Source organism: Lithobates pipiens, unplaced genomic scaffold (genome assembly GCF_037356315.1).
Source record: "Lithobates pipiens isolate NorthernLeopardFrog02 unplaced genomic scaffold, aLitPip1_a1.2 Scaffold_19, whole genome shotgun sequence".
Classification (NCBI taxonomy): Eukaryota; Metazoa; Chordata; class Amphibia; order Anura; family Ranidae; genus Lithobates; species Lithobates pipiens.
The window spans coordinates 386,757,092-386,775,282 of NW_027507764.1; the positions used below are offsets into that span (position 1 = coordinate 386,757,092).

The 18,191-nt window shown below is 42.6% G+C and overlaps 1 protein-coding gene and 1 long non-coding RNA gene across 2 annotated transcripts in view; one reads left to right on the forward strand and one right to left on the reverse strand.

Moving 5' to 3' along the window:
* Window positions 1-4,746, forward strand: part of LOC143997010 (uncharacterized) — a 52,238-nt gene extending 47,492 nt beyond the window's left edge. The window contains exons 2-3 of the long non-coding RNA XR_013277638.1: window positions 1,114-1,377; window positions 1,468-4,746. This is a non-coding gene — a long non-coding RNA (uncharacterized LOC143997010). The remainder of the gene's footprint in view (window positions 1-1,113; window positions 1,378-1,467) is intronic.
* Window positions 1-4,869, reverse strand: part of LOC143997009 (uncharacterized) — a 48,722-nt gene extending 43,853 nt beyond the window's left edge. Inside the window, exons 1-2 of the mRNA XM_077492366.1 lie at window positions 4,741-4,869; window positions 794-1,564 (exon numbers count right to left, since the gene is read on the reverse strand). Coding sequence (XP_077348492.1) covers window positions 794-1,564; window positions 4,741-4,869 — 900 coding nt within the window. The remainder of the gene's footprint in view (window positions 1-793; window positions 1,565-4,740) is intronic.
* Between the last annotated feature and the right edge of the window lie 13,322 nt (window positions 4,870-18,191).

Sequence of the window (18,191 nt, forward strand, 5' to 3'; positions counted from 1 at the left end):
ATTTTTTGGCATTTTTCCAAGGCACCCCTATTGAAAAAGTCTCTCCTAGACATTGTCCAAACATTTTCCTTCTGTCAACCAAGCTTCTTTCTCCAAAGTCTCATGCTTCAACAGCCCTCTATGAGATTCTCCATGACAGTTCTAGGCCTTATGGTTGCCTCGTGCGTGGCTGTTCCCTTAGGCCCAGTTGCACTCAAGGTTACTCCAAGCCAACATTCTGTTGGCCTGGAATAAACAAACTCCATGTCTCAACTTCCCTATGCGATTCTCCAATCAAGCAAGTAATCCACCTAGCTTGGTGGATTACTAATCTAGCTTTGGAAAAAGGAAAGTTGTTTCTGCCACACTCAAGGAAGGTGATAACAGATGTCAAGATCACAGGCTGGGGATTAGCGTTCCAATCTTACACAGTTTAGTGAACCTGGTCACCCATGGAAGTAAAGCTCCCCATTAACATCTTGCAGCTTAGAGAAAAAATAATTTGTTCTGCGCCACTGGACCCCCCCCCCCCCTTCTTTAGGGACACCAAGAGTGTAATCAGGCATTGCCATGACAGTGGCCTATATAAATCCCCAGGGGGTACCAAGAGTTAGGCAGCATTGAAAGAGGTATCTCAGCTGTTTACATCCCAGAATTGGACAATTGGTCTCCAGAAAGTAAGAGAAAATTTCCCCAATGTGACAGACTGCAAAAAACCACCACCTGAACTGGTTTAATCATTACCAAAATCTACACAAAGTTTTAGATAAATGTTTTTCTAGAGAAGCAATTTAGGCAGATAACAAAGCCTTACCTGTATGATGACTTCTCGAGTTAAGCATTCTGTATTGCTGGGGTTTACATTCCCAGCATTCTGATTTTTATGTGAAATGACGGCAGGTATCTGCTCAATACAGTTTATTTCACAACTAGAATTTGTGTGTAACTGTGATGGTTCAGCACCATTTGGATTCAAGACAGGCCTGGGCTTTACCTCCCTCTGACAGGAAGCAGAACATAACTGATGTTTTCCAATAGCAATTACATTTGGATGCTGTGTAGTATTCATAGTCCTGTTTATTTCTGTTATATGATTTTTCATAATTATAGATGGATTTGTTAATTTTTTCACAGATAAATTTGCTCTAGAATCTATATTCTGACTAAATGAAGGTTGGAGAGGCTTAGAAAGGACCATCATAGAGCTGACTGTCAGAGATGTTGCGTTATGCTCTTTTAAAGAATGGCGAATGCAAGAACTGAACATTTTTTTATCTTGTGTGGTAAGCTGGAAATGACCTGAATTCACTTCATTTTTTCTGTGGAAAACTGGCACAAATCTTTGTACAGGTCTTTCATGCCTTACAGAAGAGTAGGGAACTTGAAATGGCTGAGAAGGTGATATAAAGGGTTCCATTTGTAATGTTGCTGAAGTAGATTTTTCAGGATATATTTTCTCTAATACACATTTCTCTGTTTGCTTCACAGGCATGATCTTCTGGCTTGTTGCTGCATTGTACCTTGAATCTTGGGAAAGTGATCCTGAGGGTAGTTTCGCTGTGAGGTTGACTAGATTTGTTTTGCCCTAAAAATATGAAATTTATATTGATGAATTAATAATGCTTAAAATTTACAAATATTTGTTATTTATTACTTGAATGAATAAGGAATCTGTATACAGATTTCTCATTCATTCATAAAATGACAGTCTGATACATAGTAACATGCGTGGTTTACTATGTATCAGCTGTCAGTGGATATAGGAGCGATCGCTGTACTACAGAGGGGAGCTTGGTAAATACATGTATCTCAAGTCCCAACTTCACCCTCAACCGCTTACAGCTTTCAGAGTTTGTAAAAGACCCCCCCAAACCATATATTTTCTGAAAGCATATGACCTCTGTAATAAAAAAAAAGGTGCTACTGATTTTATAGGCCTGCGATATTTGCGCAAATGTTTATCAAACCAATATATTCGCATAAAATACACTAAAATCATTTTTAGCAGATAAAAACACAGGTAATTTTACAAAAAATCCAACCAAATATAAAAGCTTAATCTGTATGGAGTTAATACATAACAAATATTTGTCATTTTTACAATCCACTTTTTTTGCAAAATGGTTAAAATTGAACGTACGCAAAAATGTAAATATACAAATTTCTCTAAAAATCAGAAGGTTTTCATTTTTCCCTTACAGTATTCAGAATTTGTGAAAGATCCCCCAAAACTATATATTTTCTTAAAGCATAGGACCAGTAAGAATAAAAAGAAGGTGCTACTGATTTTAAGGCAGCATGATATTTGCACAAATGTTTATTAAAACAATATTTTCACTAAAAAATAAACTCAAATCATTAATAGTGCACATAAATTAATGAATTTAATGCCCATAATGACTGGCCGGTCTTCTCTACTTGTGCCTATACCATCTTGCCTCTAAAACAAATAGTACAGCAAATCTGTAGATTTACAAGAATAGTCTCTACTTATCTACGTGGATAGAAGGGGTTTATGACAATAGACAAAACACTCATTAAGAGACCCTCCTCGTCTCTTCTCTGTCAGTTTTATCTGACCCTACCATGCGCCTCTGAGCCAGGTCGCCCACAAGTAGTCAACACAGGGAATTGCAGAGCATTCTCCCTATCCACACACACTCTAATCCATGAAAGGGGACACAAACACATTCATACACAGACATTACCCAACCAGAAAGGTCCGAGAGTGGTTTAGTTTCCTTGAGAACCGACAGATAGGATACATAGGAAAGGCAGAAATACAGCAAGCTTAAGGACAGCTTACCTAGCCGGCACTTGGATGTCTGCACTCCCGATGATCCCAATCAAAATGCGGTTCCTTTTGGAAACTCTGCCAACCTCCTGATATTTGACTCTTCAAAATTGTTATGACTAATTTCTGATTGGGACTCTAAAACAAAGTTAATACTGCAGCTACAGGAACAGATTCACGGGACTCAATCACTGTGTTTAAAATGTCCGTTCAGTGTCAAAATGTATTATTACATGTTATTTTATACATAGATAAGAAAGGGGTGGTGTGAGATGTTATTAAAAACTAACGAATTGAAATATATTATTAAAAGCTAGCGAATAGAGCAATTGCAAAAGTAAAACATTGAGAAGGGAGGGGGGAGTAGAGAGCGTTTAGTAGATGTGTCTGTGTGTTAGGTGAAGGTTACAGAACACATTTCAACAGTGAGAACAAAATGGAGTCTCTTGTGCTTAAATGAACAGTACAGCGAATGTCCATGTCAGTTGATAACTCTGATCAGCGGGTTGTAATCTGATGATCAGAGTTATAGAATTGTTCAGCACAGTCTGCTGAACAATTCTGATATAAGGTTATGGTCATTGAAGTGAATTGGCCACCTGAGGACACTTATGTAAATCTGTATGGCATACGGACCTAGCAGTGAAAGGGTTAAATCCAAATAGTAAGTCAAAAACCTACAAAGGTTAGTTGAAGCTCAGTCTAAAAAGAAGAGATATGACAAAGTCCCTTTAAAGTTCAAGAACAATAAATATAGTAAAACAGAATATTTTAAATACTATATATCAGATTCTGCTGTCTGGGAATGCATGTTGGTGGGTCCAAAAGAAAACAAAAGGTAAAGAGGGTAAAAAAAATTAATGTGTTGTCCTTCCCTGAAAAAGACAGCACTACTAATCTGTTTGGCCTGATCCTTTCGCTGATTAGCTTCTCTTTAGCTCTGTTTTTAATATATAATTTGAAAAGTGCAGTATGCCCAAATATCAGTGCAGTGACAGAGATGTCTTCTGACTGTAAGCTATTCAAAATTTATTGACATGGGTTGCTATGTTAAAAATAAAAATAAAAAATGAAAGCATGCATTCAGTGACCACTTTTTTCATATCTATGTACAAATTGGTGGGACACACTTTTGTCTTTAGAACAAACAGAATTTCTCACAAAATGAATTCAATGAGGTGATGGAAATATACTTTAGGGACCTGGGGCTACACTGAAAGCATCATGCATATTCTGCCAGACTGTAATGCTGTAATCTTCACATTCCACCTCTTGAAAACAATTCATACGATTGGCATACCAAGCAATGTCACTGTACTCTTCAATGTCCAGATTAATTCATTCCTTGCCCATTTTTGTCTCTTTTCAACGTTCTTAGCTGACAAGGATGTGGAACTTGGTGTGGCTTTCTTCTACTGCGGTTTACACTTTTCATGACTTTCTACCCACAACTGTTGATTGAGAATTCCAAAAGTTGTGGACTTTCTGTGCTTTCAAAAACTCCGGACATTGTCCTCTGACCTCTCTAATTAGGAAGATGTTTTTACTTGAGAAAATGTAACTGAACCTGTTCTGCCTTTTTTCACATTGCTCCCTGAAAACTCCTGAGAATGTAGTGTGAAATAAACCAAGAAGTTTCAAATATGGTGCAACCATATGTCTGGCACCAATAATCATATAATCAAATTCACCTTCATTATGTATTTTGCCATTCTAATGATGAGCTTGGACAACAAATAATCCTGAGTGTAGGTGTTTATGTGCTTTTAAGTTTATGTATTGTTAAGTTTCAGATACATGATCACTGTTTGGCTGTAGGTATAAATGAGCATGTGAAACTCATAGAATAGCTAGAGAATCAGGAGACAGACTTGTTACCAACTAAAAGTCTCTTTCTGTATTCCCAAAGCACCCTCTAGTGGATGTTTAGTGAAAAATATAAAAATAAAGAATTATCTTGGAGCTACCTGTGACTGAGGTCTTGTTAATTCCATAACTGCGTAAACAGGATTCTCACTTATGCTTATAGGAAAACCACAAAGATGAGGCATTTTAAGCTTGAGGTCACAGATGAAAGCATTTGTAATTCTTGCCATATCTGCTCGGGGGTAAAACTGGATGGGCTGGCTTCTTAGGCAAATAAAGGGATATCTGAATCTCAAAGTTAAGATCTGACATAAATGTAACATGATGCACAAAGCTGAAGACAATTATGTACCCACAGTTGTTTTTTAGGGTCAATAAACACCAGGCATCTGAAAAAATGCCAGAATCTCTGGCAGAAAAAAAGCAGCATAAAAATTCCCATAATGGCTCATATTGCATGCACAGTTATGTGCGTTTGCATTGATAAACTGTTTTTTTCCCAAAAAACATTCCCTTCTGCTCATTTTTCACTATATTCAATTTACAATTGAAAATGTCTCGTTTATGCATGTCAGTCATTTTTCTGCTCGAAAGCTCCTCTTAAAAACATGCTTGGGATGGGGGTTTTTTTCAGCCTGTTAAGGCACTGCTTCAAATATGCCTGTAAAAGCCCAAATGTGTATGGACACATAGGCCAATAGAGTTGTTTTACAGGCTAGAAGAAACGCCCAAGGCCTGTATAAGCATAATTTTTTATGCTCAGTGTGCATGAGGCCTTAAGCCTCCTACACATGGTACGAATGTTGGACAACCGAGCGTCTGATTTTTGTCAAAAGGGCGTGTGCCAGGATCTTGTCTTGCATACTAACGTTACACAAATTGTTGTGCCACAAACACGAACGTAGTGACGTACTACGAGAAATTTCAGCTCTTGAGCACCACCCTTTAAGCCCCTTCTGATAATTTTGTGTTTAGTTAGCATTGATTCCGAGCATGCATGCTTGTACTTTCGACTTTTGTGCGACGGATTTGTGTACTGACCATCCAAAAATCTGAGGTGGAGCTGTCATTTGAGAAAAATGTACTAGCCTGTCATCCATTTGTTGGCCAAAATTTGGAAAACAATTGTTGAAAGGAGTGTACCAACAGTAAGAACTTCAGGCAACAGCCTGTCAAACGACAATCCCCCTCTGATTTTTCGTACCGTGTGTATGAGGCTTTAGTGTTGTTAATTTTAACAAGGGTTATCCATTAGTAGGCATGGGATATTTAGAAACAAGTGAAAGCAAAGCAATAAATTCAGGTTACTGTCAGTGCCGCTCTGCGCCCGAAACCACACTATGGCTCTAATCACGTGCTTAAAAAAAAACCATTGGAATCCAGGCTTCCTGCAGCCAGCATGTAGATTATGGGGCCATGCACAGGGATAGGGGGCAGCGCCCCTGCACCACGGCCACCACTGGTTACTATACCTGTGAATATAATTGTATTTTATGCATTTGATATGGCAGTAAATAAAACTCACCAATCTTCCTAATTAGCCTTTTAGTCTTAGGAATGCAGCAAGAATAATCTTACAGGGAATTTCAGTGGGACCATAAAACATAAATAACATTTTCCTTGCAGGTGCTAAAATATATAAGTACATTTTCAGTTTATGAGTTAAAGTTATTGACATGAAAAATCATAATGTTAAAAAAAGGTTATGCAGCTGCTGGTGCAAGAGGAAGTTAAGCCTCGTACACACAATCAGATTTTCTGATGGGAATTGTGTGTTGACAGACTTGTTGGCCTAAAATCCGACCGTTTGTGCACTCCATCAGACAATTGTTGTCGGATGTTCTGCAGACAAATGGAAGGCAGGCTCATAAATTTTCCACAGACAACGGTCAGTTGTCAGATTTTCCGATCGTGTGTACACAAGTCCATCAGACAAAAGTCCAAAGTACAAACATGCATGCTCCGAATCAGTGGTCACCAAACACAACATTAGCAGAAGGTGCCTAAAGAGTGGCACTAAAGAGCTGAAAAGCCACATTGTGTGCCGTTTGTATGCAAGACAAGTTCATGGCCAACGCCCTTCGGACAAATGTCTGACATTTTGTCTGCAGCAAATCCGATCGTGTGTACGAGGCTTTAGACAGGGATAAAGTGGTTTATTTTTCTTCTGTGAGTCTTTAACCCTTTCTTTACATGTTTTAATACAATCCCTGTTCTTTTTTTTTATTTTAAGATGGCAGATGCACAAAAACGTAAACATAAAAAAGCTTGGTCTTAAGCCCCATACACACTGTTAGCTTTTCTGCAGATTTTTTGTCTTCAGATTTACCAAAACCATATATGAGGTCAAACCTTAAGCCTCGTACACACAATCATACTGTTGGCCCACAAACCATCAGACTTTTGTCCAAACGGCGTGTGCCAGTAACTTGTCTTGCATACAAACGGTACAAAATTGTCGGCCAACAAACACGAACGTAGTGACGTACTACAAGGAATTTCAATAATATTATTCTTGATATCACCAGAAAAAAAAAGCCTTTGAAAATTTGTTTGCAATAACTCCATCAGTATCACCAGCAAAGCAGCTTCATTATTATCCCATTAAAGAAGAAGAGAATGTGCACTGCATTTGGAGATTTCATAATTTGCCACGTCACAAATGTTAATTCTTCATTACAAATACTAGTTTACAAGACCGACAGCTTCTAGCTCGTCCTTGCTTCCGAGCATGCGTGTTTGTACTTTGGACTTTTGTGCAACGGTCTTGTGTACACACGTTCGAAAAAGCTGACAACGCGTATTTGACTACGGAAAATTTGAAAACCTGCTAGCCAACATTTGTTGGCTGAAAGTCCGACACACGCTTAGCCCTTGTACACACGGTCGGAGAATCCGTCGGAATGTGTCCTATCGGACCGTGTCGTCGGATAATCCGACTGTGTGTGGTATGCATCGGACTGATTCCGTCGGACCCAATTTTCTAACATGTTGGAAATATTTCCCGACCAACTGGGCCGATCGGACAAACTCCGATCATGTGTAGAGAATTTTGATCGGACCAAGTGCCACGCATGCTCAGATCAAATTCCTACATCAAAGCTATTGGCTACTAGCCTGAATGTAGTCCCATCGTAACGAAATTACGTCATCACGTTCTGATTTTTCGCCAACTTTGTCCGACCCTGTGTATGCAACAGTTTCAGACAAGATCCGACGGACAAAATCCGACGGGCAAAATCCGACGGATTTGGTTGTGGAAATCTCAGACCGTGTGTACAGGGGCTAAGATTTACCAACAACAGCTTGTCATCGAACATTTCCTGTCGGAAAGTCCGATCATGTGTACGGGGCTTTAACAGCTTTCCGACCAGCGCAGGCCGATGTATGTCCCCTTTAAGAAGCGGTGTCACGGGTGCATGCCTGCTTCAGTCTCCGTGACCATGCCCGCGATTGTATCACGGAGAGGGAGAACGGGGAGATGCTTTTGTAAACAAAGCATTTCCCTGTTCTGCCTAGTGACAGGACAGTGATCACAGCTCTCTCATCAAGAGCTGTGATCACTGTCCTGTGCGTTGAAGTCCAGCCCCCCAACAGTTAGAATCACTCCCTAGGACACAGTTAATCCCTTCACTGCTAGTGTCATTTACACAGTAATCAGTGCATTTTTATAACATTGATAGCTGTATAAAAAATAATGGTCCCAAAACAGTGTCAAAAATGTCATAAAACTATCCCCTATTTTGTAGACGCTATAGATTTTGCGCAAACCAATCAATATATGCTTATTGCGATTTTTTTTTTACCAAAAATTTGTAGAAGAATACATATCGGCCGAAACTGAGGAAAACAAACGTTTTTTAATATATTTTTAGGGGGATATTTATTATAGCAAAAAGTAAAAAATATTGCGTTTCTTTCAAAATTGTAACTCTTTTTTTGTTTATAGCACAAAAAATAAAAAACGCAGAGGCGATCAAATACCACCAAAAGAAAGCTCTATTTTTGGGGAAAAAAAGGACCTCAACTTTGTTTGGGTACAACATTGCATGACTGCGCAATTGTCAGTTAAATTGACACAGTGCCGAATCCCAAAAAGGAAGGGGGTCAAATCCTCCGGGGCTGAAGTGGTTAAGGTTTGACCTTATGTTATATGGTTTTGGTAAATCTACAGAAAATTGTATAGTGTGTATCCAGCTTTAGAGTTCCAATTTGTATGCAATCAGGCATTGCACTACATGTTTTTGTAAATCTGACAACAAAAATCTGCAGAAAATCTAATAGTGTGTATGGGGTTTTAGGCCTGATTCACACCTATGCATTTTTAGTGCTTTTTGCAGATTTGCACTACAGTCCATTTTACATGGTTTCCTATGGAACACGTACTGTATGCAAATCAGAATCAAGCCTTACTGGCAGCAGCCAGGGGACACAGATTAACTAAAGCCTTGTATACACAATCAGATTATTGGACAAGTTTTCATCAATTTTTTTGTTGCAAACCAGTCTCATATTGAAAGTAAAGCCTCGTACACACGATCAGATTTTCCACAGACAAAGCGTCAGACTTTTGTCCGAAGGGCGTTGGCCATGAAGTTGTCTTGCATACAAACGGCACACAATTGTCGGTCAACAAACACGAATGTAGTGACATACTGTATGGCTTTTCCACTCTTTAGCGCCACCCTCTAGCCACCTTCTGCTAGTGTTGCGTTTGGTGAGCATTGATTCCGAGCATGCGTGTTTGCACTTTGGACTTTTGTCTGATGGACTTGTGTACACACGATTGAAAAATCTGACAACAGACAGACTGTCCATGAAAAATTTATAAACTTGCCAGCCAACTTTTGTCCATGGAAAATCCAACAACAATTGTCCGATGGAGCGTACAAACGGTCGGATTTTAGGCCAACATTCTGTCAACACACAATTCCTGTCGGAAAATCTAGTTGTGTGTACGAGGCTTTAGGAGGTTACTCACCATAAGAAAATTTTCGGACGACAGATTGAAACGTCAGAAGTGACATAATGGGGTTTATTTATTAAAGGCAAATCCACTTAGATCTCCACTGTAGATCTGAGGGTGACATACAAGGAAAATAAAAAAACAGCATTTTAGCTTGCACATGATTGGCTGATAAAATCAGCAGAGCTTCCGTTCATTTCATATCTTCCCCTCAGATGTACAGTAATTGCACCTCCAAGTGGACTTGCAGTGCAGAGTGGATTTGCCTTTTGTAAATCAACCCCAATGTGTTGAATTATTTTGTATGTGTGTATGTATGTGTTCTTTTGTTTCTGACCATACGTAATCTTGCTCTTATGATTTATTTTCGTTCATACTAATTAAACGAAAATTGAACATTGCGTTCACATCAGACAAACGTTTTGTAGCCTGCACATCCAGTTTTTGTCATCTGAAAATTTGTAATCGGCTGTCAAAAGCACCATACTAACGATCAGAAAATTGGCAGATCGTTCATGAGACGAAATTTAACTTACGATTTTCTGATCATGTGTATGGGCCTTTACTCTCAGTACAGGGCATTATGCAGGGGAACATTAATCCACAGACTGTGAGCAGAAAGGGGTTAAACCTATGTACTTCACATGGAGTAACCCAATTTTTTTGGTTTGTGGATAAACAACCTACTGCTGGTGTTTTAAAGTGGACATATTCGTAACTATTTAAAGTTGCTCCAGCAATACATTTCTTGCATTAACAAATTCTTGACATGTCACAAAACACTGATCTTTGCTTTGAAAACGCACCTGTTTGGGACCTTTCCTCATCTACTAGTATGCAGCAACAGCCCTGAAGATGGGGCAGTCACCGTTCCCCTGAAACAAGTTGGCTTGATTTGTTACTACTCTCAATAAATATTTTTAAACTCACCTTCAAATTTGAATTTACTGTATACCGGGCTCTCCTTTCTGCCTATTCAAGTTCACATGAAGGAACGACCTTAAGGTCTAGAGGCAGCTGCGCAGGTCCCAAAAAGGGTCCACAGCCACCTTTCTTCAAGCTGAGCATAAATTATTGATCAGCTTTAAAATGGAAGTAAACCCTTCCAAACAACTTTGACCTACAGGTAAGCCTAGATTAAGGCTTACCTGTAGGTCCAAGTAATATCTCCTAAACCTATATGGTTTAGGAGATATTTGCCCGAAAATGGGCACCGCTGTCTACGGCGCATGCGCCGTAGACAGCGGCGCGCATGCGCACTAAATGCGGCAAGTCCAAGAATGGATTTGCCAAATTTGTCGACTCCCGTGCGCATGCGCGGGAGTGACGTCATCGCGGCCTCGCCGTATGACAGCGGCGGAGCTGCGAGGCGCGACTCCCGTGCGCATGCGCGGGAGTGACGTCATCGCGGCTTCGCCGCTGTCATTGGTCGGAGCTGCGAGACGCCACCAGCAAGATGGACGCGGCGGACTACAGGGATCAGCGGCGACTTCGCTGGCTCCTGTGTCAGGTAAGTGACACATAATGAGCTACTATGCGATGCATAGTAGTCCATTATGCTTTACCTTTGCAGGGAAAAAAAGAGGAAGTAAACCCATCAGGGTTTACTTCCTCTTTAAGTAGGTACTGTGTTCTCTTTCCAAGGCTGGGTTCACACTTGTACAACAAGCGCTCTGACATTGGGAGTTCATGTCACATGATGTATGCAAATCAATAATTCCCTATGAGAGCCGTCTTAACTGGTCTGACTTTGAAAATAGTTCCTGCACTACTTTGGTCTGACTTTGATCCTACTTCAGCCCATTAAATATCATTGAAGTCGGATCATCATCTTAACTGATCCGACTTTGGCATGTGACTTGTGGTCTGAGGATCTTGAAGGGGAACATGGCAAATAAAAAAAATAAAACATGGCATGTTGTCCCCCCTCCAAAAGCACACCAGGCCCTTTGGTCTGGTATGGATTTTAAGGGGAACCCCACGCCAAAAAAAAAAAAAAACGGCATGGGGTCACCCCAAAATCCATACCAGACCCTTGTCCCAGCACGCAGCCCTGCAGGTCAGGAGAGGGGGTGGGGACGATCGAGTGCCCCCCCTCCTGAACCATACTAGGGCACATGCCCTCAGCAAGGGGGGGGTGGGTGCTTTGGGGCATCCACCCAAAGCAACTTGTCCCGATGTTGATGAGGAAAAGGACCTCTTCCCAACAACCCTGGCCAGTGCTTATCAGGGTCAGCGGGGGGCTTATCAGAATCCAGAAGTCCCCTTTAACAAGGGAGCCCCCAGATCCTGGCCCCCCACCCTATGTGAATGAGTATGGGGTACATTGTACCCTTAACCCAGGGCTCGACAAACCCCGGGCGCCAGGTCGCATTTGCGACTAGAATTCACGACCTGGCGCCTGGGGCAGCACAGCGGGGGTATCCTGTCTCCTTCCACCCCCCCCCCCCCCCCCCCTGGCGTGATCGCTTCGGGCAGCGCCGCCGCTGCCCGGTAATTGAGGCCGCGGCTTTGAGGCCTTCTGCGGTCCCATGTTTCCTTCTGTAATCTGGCGCCATCTAGTGGTGGCTGTTGGTATGACAGCCAGCAATGCTAATGGAGCTTTCACTGCCCACCCATCTCACCTTTACTTAGAATAAAAAATATATATATAATGTTTAGGAGTTCTAACAACCTAGAGAATAAAATGGTGGTCGTTGCAATACTGTCTGTCACACCGTATTTGTGCAGCGGACTTACAAGCGCATTTTTGGGGAAAAAATATTTAATTTAAAAAATAAGACAACAGTAAAGTTAGCCCAATTTTTTTTATATTGTGAAAAATAATGTTGCGCCGAGTAAATTGATACCCAACATGTCACGCTTCAAAATTGTGTCCGCTCATGGAAGGGCGACAAACTTTTAGCCTTTAAAATCTCCATAGGCGACGTTTAAAAATATTCTACAGGTTGCACGTTTTGGGTTACAGAGGAGGTCTTGGGCTAGAATTATTGCTCTCACTCTACCGAACGCAGCGATACCTCACGTGTGGTTTGAACACCGCTTTCCTATGTGGGCGCTACTCACGTATGTGTTCGCTTCTGCACGCGAGCTTGGCGGGACAGGGTGCATTTGAAAAAAAATCAAAGAGACCTCAGATCTCAAATTTACACTAAAATGCAATAATAAAAAAAAAATTGTCATTTGAAAAAAATAAAATAAACAAAAATGTCCCTCTAAGAGCTATGGGCAATGACATGGAAACAGGTGGGGGGGGGGGGGGTCTTCCCCTCACTAGTCTCCATGTCAGGCCAGGGACAGGTCCGGATTGCCGTTACCGACCTGGCTCCTAACTCTTTTAGCTGGCTCATAGATTCCAAGCAAATTTGTCAAGCCCTGCCTTAACCATTCACCTAAAAAAAAGTGTCAAAAATAAAACCAGTACACAGGTTTTTGACAAAATAATTTATTAAATTAGCTCCGTCGTCTCTTACGATTTCTTCTCCGGCTCCTGGTGAGGTCTTCTTCCTCTGCCAGTTCTCCTCCACTCTCCCCTGATGTCTTCTCCCATCTGCGCTGTCTTCTGGTCTTTCTGGGTCTCCTCTCTCTGCTGTCTTCTCCCTCTGTTCTTCCTCCGATGTTGACGCAATGCTCTCTCCCACTTGAATGCTGGGTCGGCCGTGTGTCACTACTTATATTGGCATGGGACAAGGTCACGTCGTTCGGAGGCCTCGCCCCTTATGACATCACCACCGGAGCATGATGGGGTGGTGATGTCATAAGGGGTGGGGCCTCAGGATGACTTCACCATGTGGCTCCGCCCCATGCCAATATTAGTGGCACACGGCGGACCCAGCATTCGAGCGGGAGAGAGCTTCAAGTCAGCATCGGAGGAAGAACAGAGGGAGAAGACAGCGGAGAGATGAGACCCGGCAAGGACAGAAGACAGTGCAGAGAGGAGAAGAAACAGAGAAGGAGAGAAGACAGTGCAAAGAGGAAAAGAAGACATCAGCGGAGGAGGGAGAAGTACCGGAGAGGGGAAGAACATACCAGCGGAGGGGGGAGAAGACACCGGAAGAAACGCCGGAGCTACCTTAATAAATTACTTTTAAAACCTGTGTAGTGTTTTCATTCATGACACACTTTTTTTTGGGTGGATAAGTAGGAGTATAATGTACCCCATATTCATTCACATTGGGTGGGGGGGCCAGGTTTTGGGGTCCCCCTTGTTAAAGGGGGCTTCAACTACTGGCAAGAGTGGTCGGGAAGAGGCCCTTGTCCTCATCAACATGAGAACAAGATGCTTTGGGGTAGCGCCCCCCCCCCCCCCGCCCCAAAGCACCCACCCCCCCAAGTGGCCTGTTATAATTCAAAAGGGGGGGTGCGTTTGCTCGTCCTGCCAGGATGCATGCTCGGATAAGGGTCTGGTATGTATTTTGGGGGGACCACGCACCATTCATTTGGCTTGGGGATTCCCCATAAAATCCATACCAGACTGAAGGGCCTGGCATGCTCTTGAAAGGAGAACCCCATGCCGTTTTTTTTTATTTGGCATGGAGTTTCCCCTAAAGAGTCATACCAGACACAAAGTGCCTGGTATTGTAGGAATCAAAGTCGGATCCCCATTCATTGAAGTTGGATAGATGTCAGACTTCAAGTCGCAGGACAAAGTCAGATCCACAGTCGTACAACTGTCCTGTAGTACAAGTGTGAACCCAGCCTAAAAGAGACATTGTGATTGTAATATAGCAGTCTTTGGGACAGCGTGTGGATTGGAGCTGGATAAACTGTTGAAGCTATATAAATACTGTATTATAAAATTTTTTTTTTTTTAAATGGCTTCTACCAGCTGTTTATCATATTGGGGTGTATTTCCTGAAGGAATAAAGACTGTCTACTTAGAAAAATGTCTAAGTGAATACTCACTTAGTAAATAAGTAATTATTTAATAATAATTGTTTAATCATGTGAAAACAAAACCCCTTCATTGCATATAAGTAATTTTAACGTATTTGCCTTACTAAACTAAGTAAAAAATGTATATTTCTTTAATAAATCAACCCTATTGATTTACAATCCTAATTTTCAAAGCTGTATCATGTGCAAATACAGTTATCCACCAGTTTGCCAAACCATTATGAAGAACTAAAGTTTCTTTACTATAGTCAGTTCAACTTCATGCTTGGCACTATTGCAGTTTATTAAACTGAAACATATGTAAGGATCTGTCTAAAAGTGATTGTTGTTTTATATATACTGCTTTGCATAATTTGTACAGTGTATAATGCTTGATGAAGGATACGTAAATAGCTTCTCTCCAATCAACTTGAAGTAAACATTGCAATATATTACTTTATCTTCAGACACATTGGGAAGCTCATAACCATACTATGAAAAGAAAAGGGAATTAATATTGGAAAAAAGTATTTATATTTTATTTCCATAACTCAATTTTGTGAACATTGGAAACCTTTTCCTTCAGGCTGGGTTCACACTGCTGCGGGGGGAGATCCGGATGTGATTCGCACCCGCACTGCAGTGCAAATCACATCCGATCTCCGTAGCGATGCGAGTTCAGCCATACAGATAGTATGGCTGAATTCGCATCGCTCCCGCAGCAAACTCGCACGGGACCCTTTTTTTGGTCCGCAACAGAATCGGATCGCATGGGGGTTCACACCATGCGATCCGATTCCTGTGCGAGTCTGCAGATCGCACTGCGATATGCGGACGGATCTGGGGGTGTCATTAACATATCATTGACACTCCCAGCCATCCGCATAGGGCAGTGTGAACTGCCGGCGGGAGGTGTGCGATGCGGGAAAACGCTGCGGATTCGCGGCGTTCCCGCATCGCTGTGGTGTGAACCCGGCCTTAAGTAGATATACTAGATGTGTACAACAAAATTCAGACTTGTACTACTCCAGGCTGCTGCACATGCTGACACTTAATTTAATTGAGGACTACTTTACACATGTACACCTAACACCTTGGTGTCAGAGGAGACACACCAACAAGAATAGGGATGAGCCGAAACACCCCCCGGTTCGGTTGGCACCAGAACTTTCGAACGGACCCCAAATTCGTACGAACGTTAGAACCCCATTGAAGTCTATAGGACTCGAACGTTCGAAATTAAAAGTGCTAATTTTAACTGCTAATATGCAAGATACTGTCGTAAAAAGGGTTTGGGGACCTGGCTCCTGCCCCAGGGAACATGGGTCAATGCCTAAAATGTTTTTAAAAATGGCCGTTTTGGCGGGAGCACTGATTTTAATGACGATTAAAGTGAAAAAAAAGTGAAATATTCCTTTAAATATCGTGCCGGGGGGGTGTCTATAGTATGCATGTGAAGTGCCACGTGTTTCCCGTGTTTAGAACAGTCCCTGCACAAAATGACATTTAACGGAAATAACGTCATTTAAAACAGCTTGGACTGTGTAGGTTTGTTGTGTTAAGTAGAATCTGTTTGTAATTTTCAACTGGTACATTTTTAAAGTGTAGCTCCAGTCAAAAAATCTATTTTTAAGCTTTTTGGAAAACATAGGGAAGGGTTATAACCCCTGTATAATTTGTTTTGCCGTCCGTCTTTTTTCATCTCACTTGCTGTTGTCTCCTTACGTTTGCAAGTAGGAGATGTTTGTAAGTTGGATGTTTGAAAGTAGGGGCCTGCCCTATATGCTCTTCAGAAATGGCAGAACAAGGTGTTGGTTTTGCCACAACATTGTAAGCCCTCAAAGTGACTCTTGGTGGGCGCTGGAGCGCCCTGCTGTGAACGATTATATCAAGAATTGTAATTACATGCCATTGTTGAACAGTGGTAGAAAAATTGACCTTTGGTGGTTGTGGTGCTGGTGCCACAACACTAAGTCCTCACAGTTACTCTGGGTGGGCACAGGAACGGGCCCTCCTGTGAAATATTATATCAAGAATTGTAATTACATGCCCCTGTTAAACAGGGGCAGAAAAATTGGGCTGCTGGCACTGGTGCTGGTGCCACGACACTGCAACCTCTCCCATATACTCTAGTTGTAGTGCGGGAATGAGCCCTGCTGCAAAGCATTGCATCAAAAATTGTAATTAAATGCCCCTGTTAAACAGGGGCAGAAAAATTGGGCCTTAGGCGCTGGTGCCACGACACTGCAACCTCTCCCATATACTCTAGTTGTAGTGCAGGAATGAGCCCTGCTGCAAAGCATTGCATCAAAAATTGTAATTAAACGCCCCTGTTAAACAGGGGCAGAAAAATTGGGCTGGTGGCATCACCCAGAACCAAAAATGTTCTTCCAACTTATCAGCGGACGAGGAAGAGGATAGACAATCAACATAACAAGACAGTCACTCAGCATCAGCATAGGCAGTCTTGAAGGGATGTGATATTTCTAAAAAAATTATTCGGTTACATCAGCTTCAGGTGCTTGGAAGCTGTGGTTGATCCAAGACTGATTCATCTTGATGAAGGTCAGTCGATCAACTGAGTCGGTGGACAGGCGCACCCTGGGATCGGTAACAAAGCCACCAGGAGCACTGAAGGTGCGTTCCGAAAGAACGCTGGATGCAGGACAGGCCAGTAGCTCAATTGCATACTGTGCAAGCTCTGGCCAGTGATCCATCCTCAAGACCCAGTAAGCCAGAGGATTTTCGGTGGCAAAGGTGTCCAAGTCTGACCTTGCCCCTAGGTATTTCTGCACCATGTAAATCAGAAGCTGGCGATGGTTGCTGGAACCGATCATACCTTGGGGCTGCGGACTAAAAATTGTCTGAAAGCATCGGTCAGACGGCCACCTTCTCCACCGCTCCTTCTGACCGATGTCTCAGCAACATGTTGTCCAGGACCAGGAGTTTGTAACCTCCCAGTCTCTGGGAACACGTTGCACAGACCTTTCTGCAAGGCCTCCCGGAGATGTCTCATCCTCTGCTCCCTCTGCGACGGCAAGATAAGGTCGGCAACCTTACCCTTGTACCGTGGATCAAGGAGAGTGGCCAACCAGTAATGGTCCCTCTCCTTGATCCGAAGAATACGAGGATCCTTCCGCAGGCTTTGCAGGATCAGGGAGGCCATGCAGTGTAGGTTAGCTGAGGCATTCGGTCCAGAGTCCTCTGGGTCACTAAGGACAACATGATCCGCAGCTACCTCCTCCCAGCCACGTACAAGTCCACGGGTTTCTTGGGACTGTAAATCATCCCTACAAGACTGCTGCTGCTGCTGATGCTGAGTGCCAGCCTCCACCTCCATGCTGACACAATCATCCTCCTCCTCCTCCTCCTCCTCTTCTTGTGAGATGGGTGACACAGCAGGAACACTGTCTGGATAAAGGGGGCCTTGAGAGGCAAGGAAGTCCTCCTCTTCCTGCCTCTGTTCTGCCTCAAGTGCCCTGTTCATTATTCCACGCAGCGTATGCTCCAAGAGGTGGACAAGAGGTACAGTGTCACTGATGCATGCACTGTCACTGCTCACCATCCTTGTGGCCTCCTCAAACGGTGACAGGACAGTGCATGCATCGCTGATCATGCCCCACTGGTGTCGTGAGAAAAAACTGAGCTCCCCTGACCCTGTCCTGGTGCCGTAGTCGCACAGGTACTCATTGATGGCCCTCTGCTGCGTGT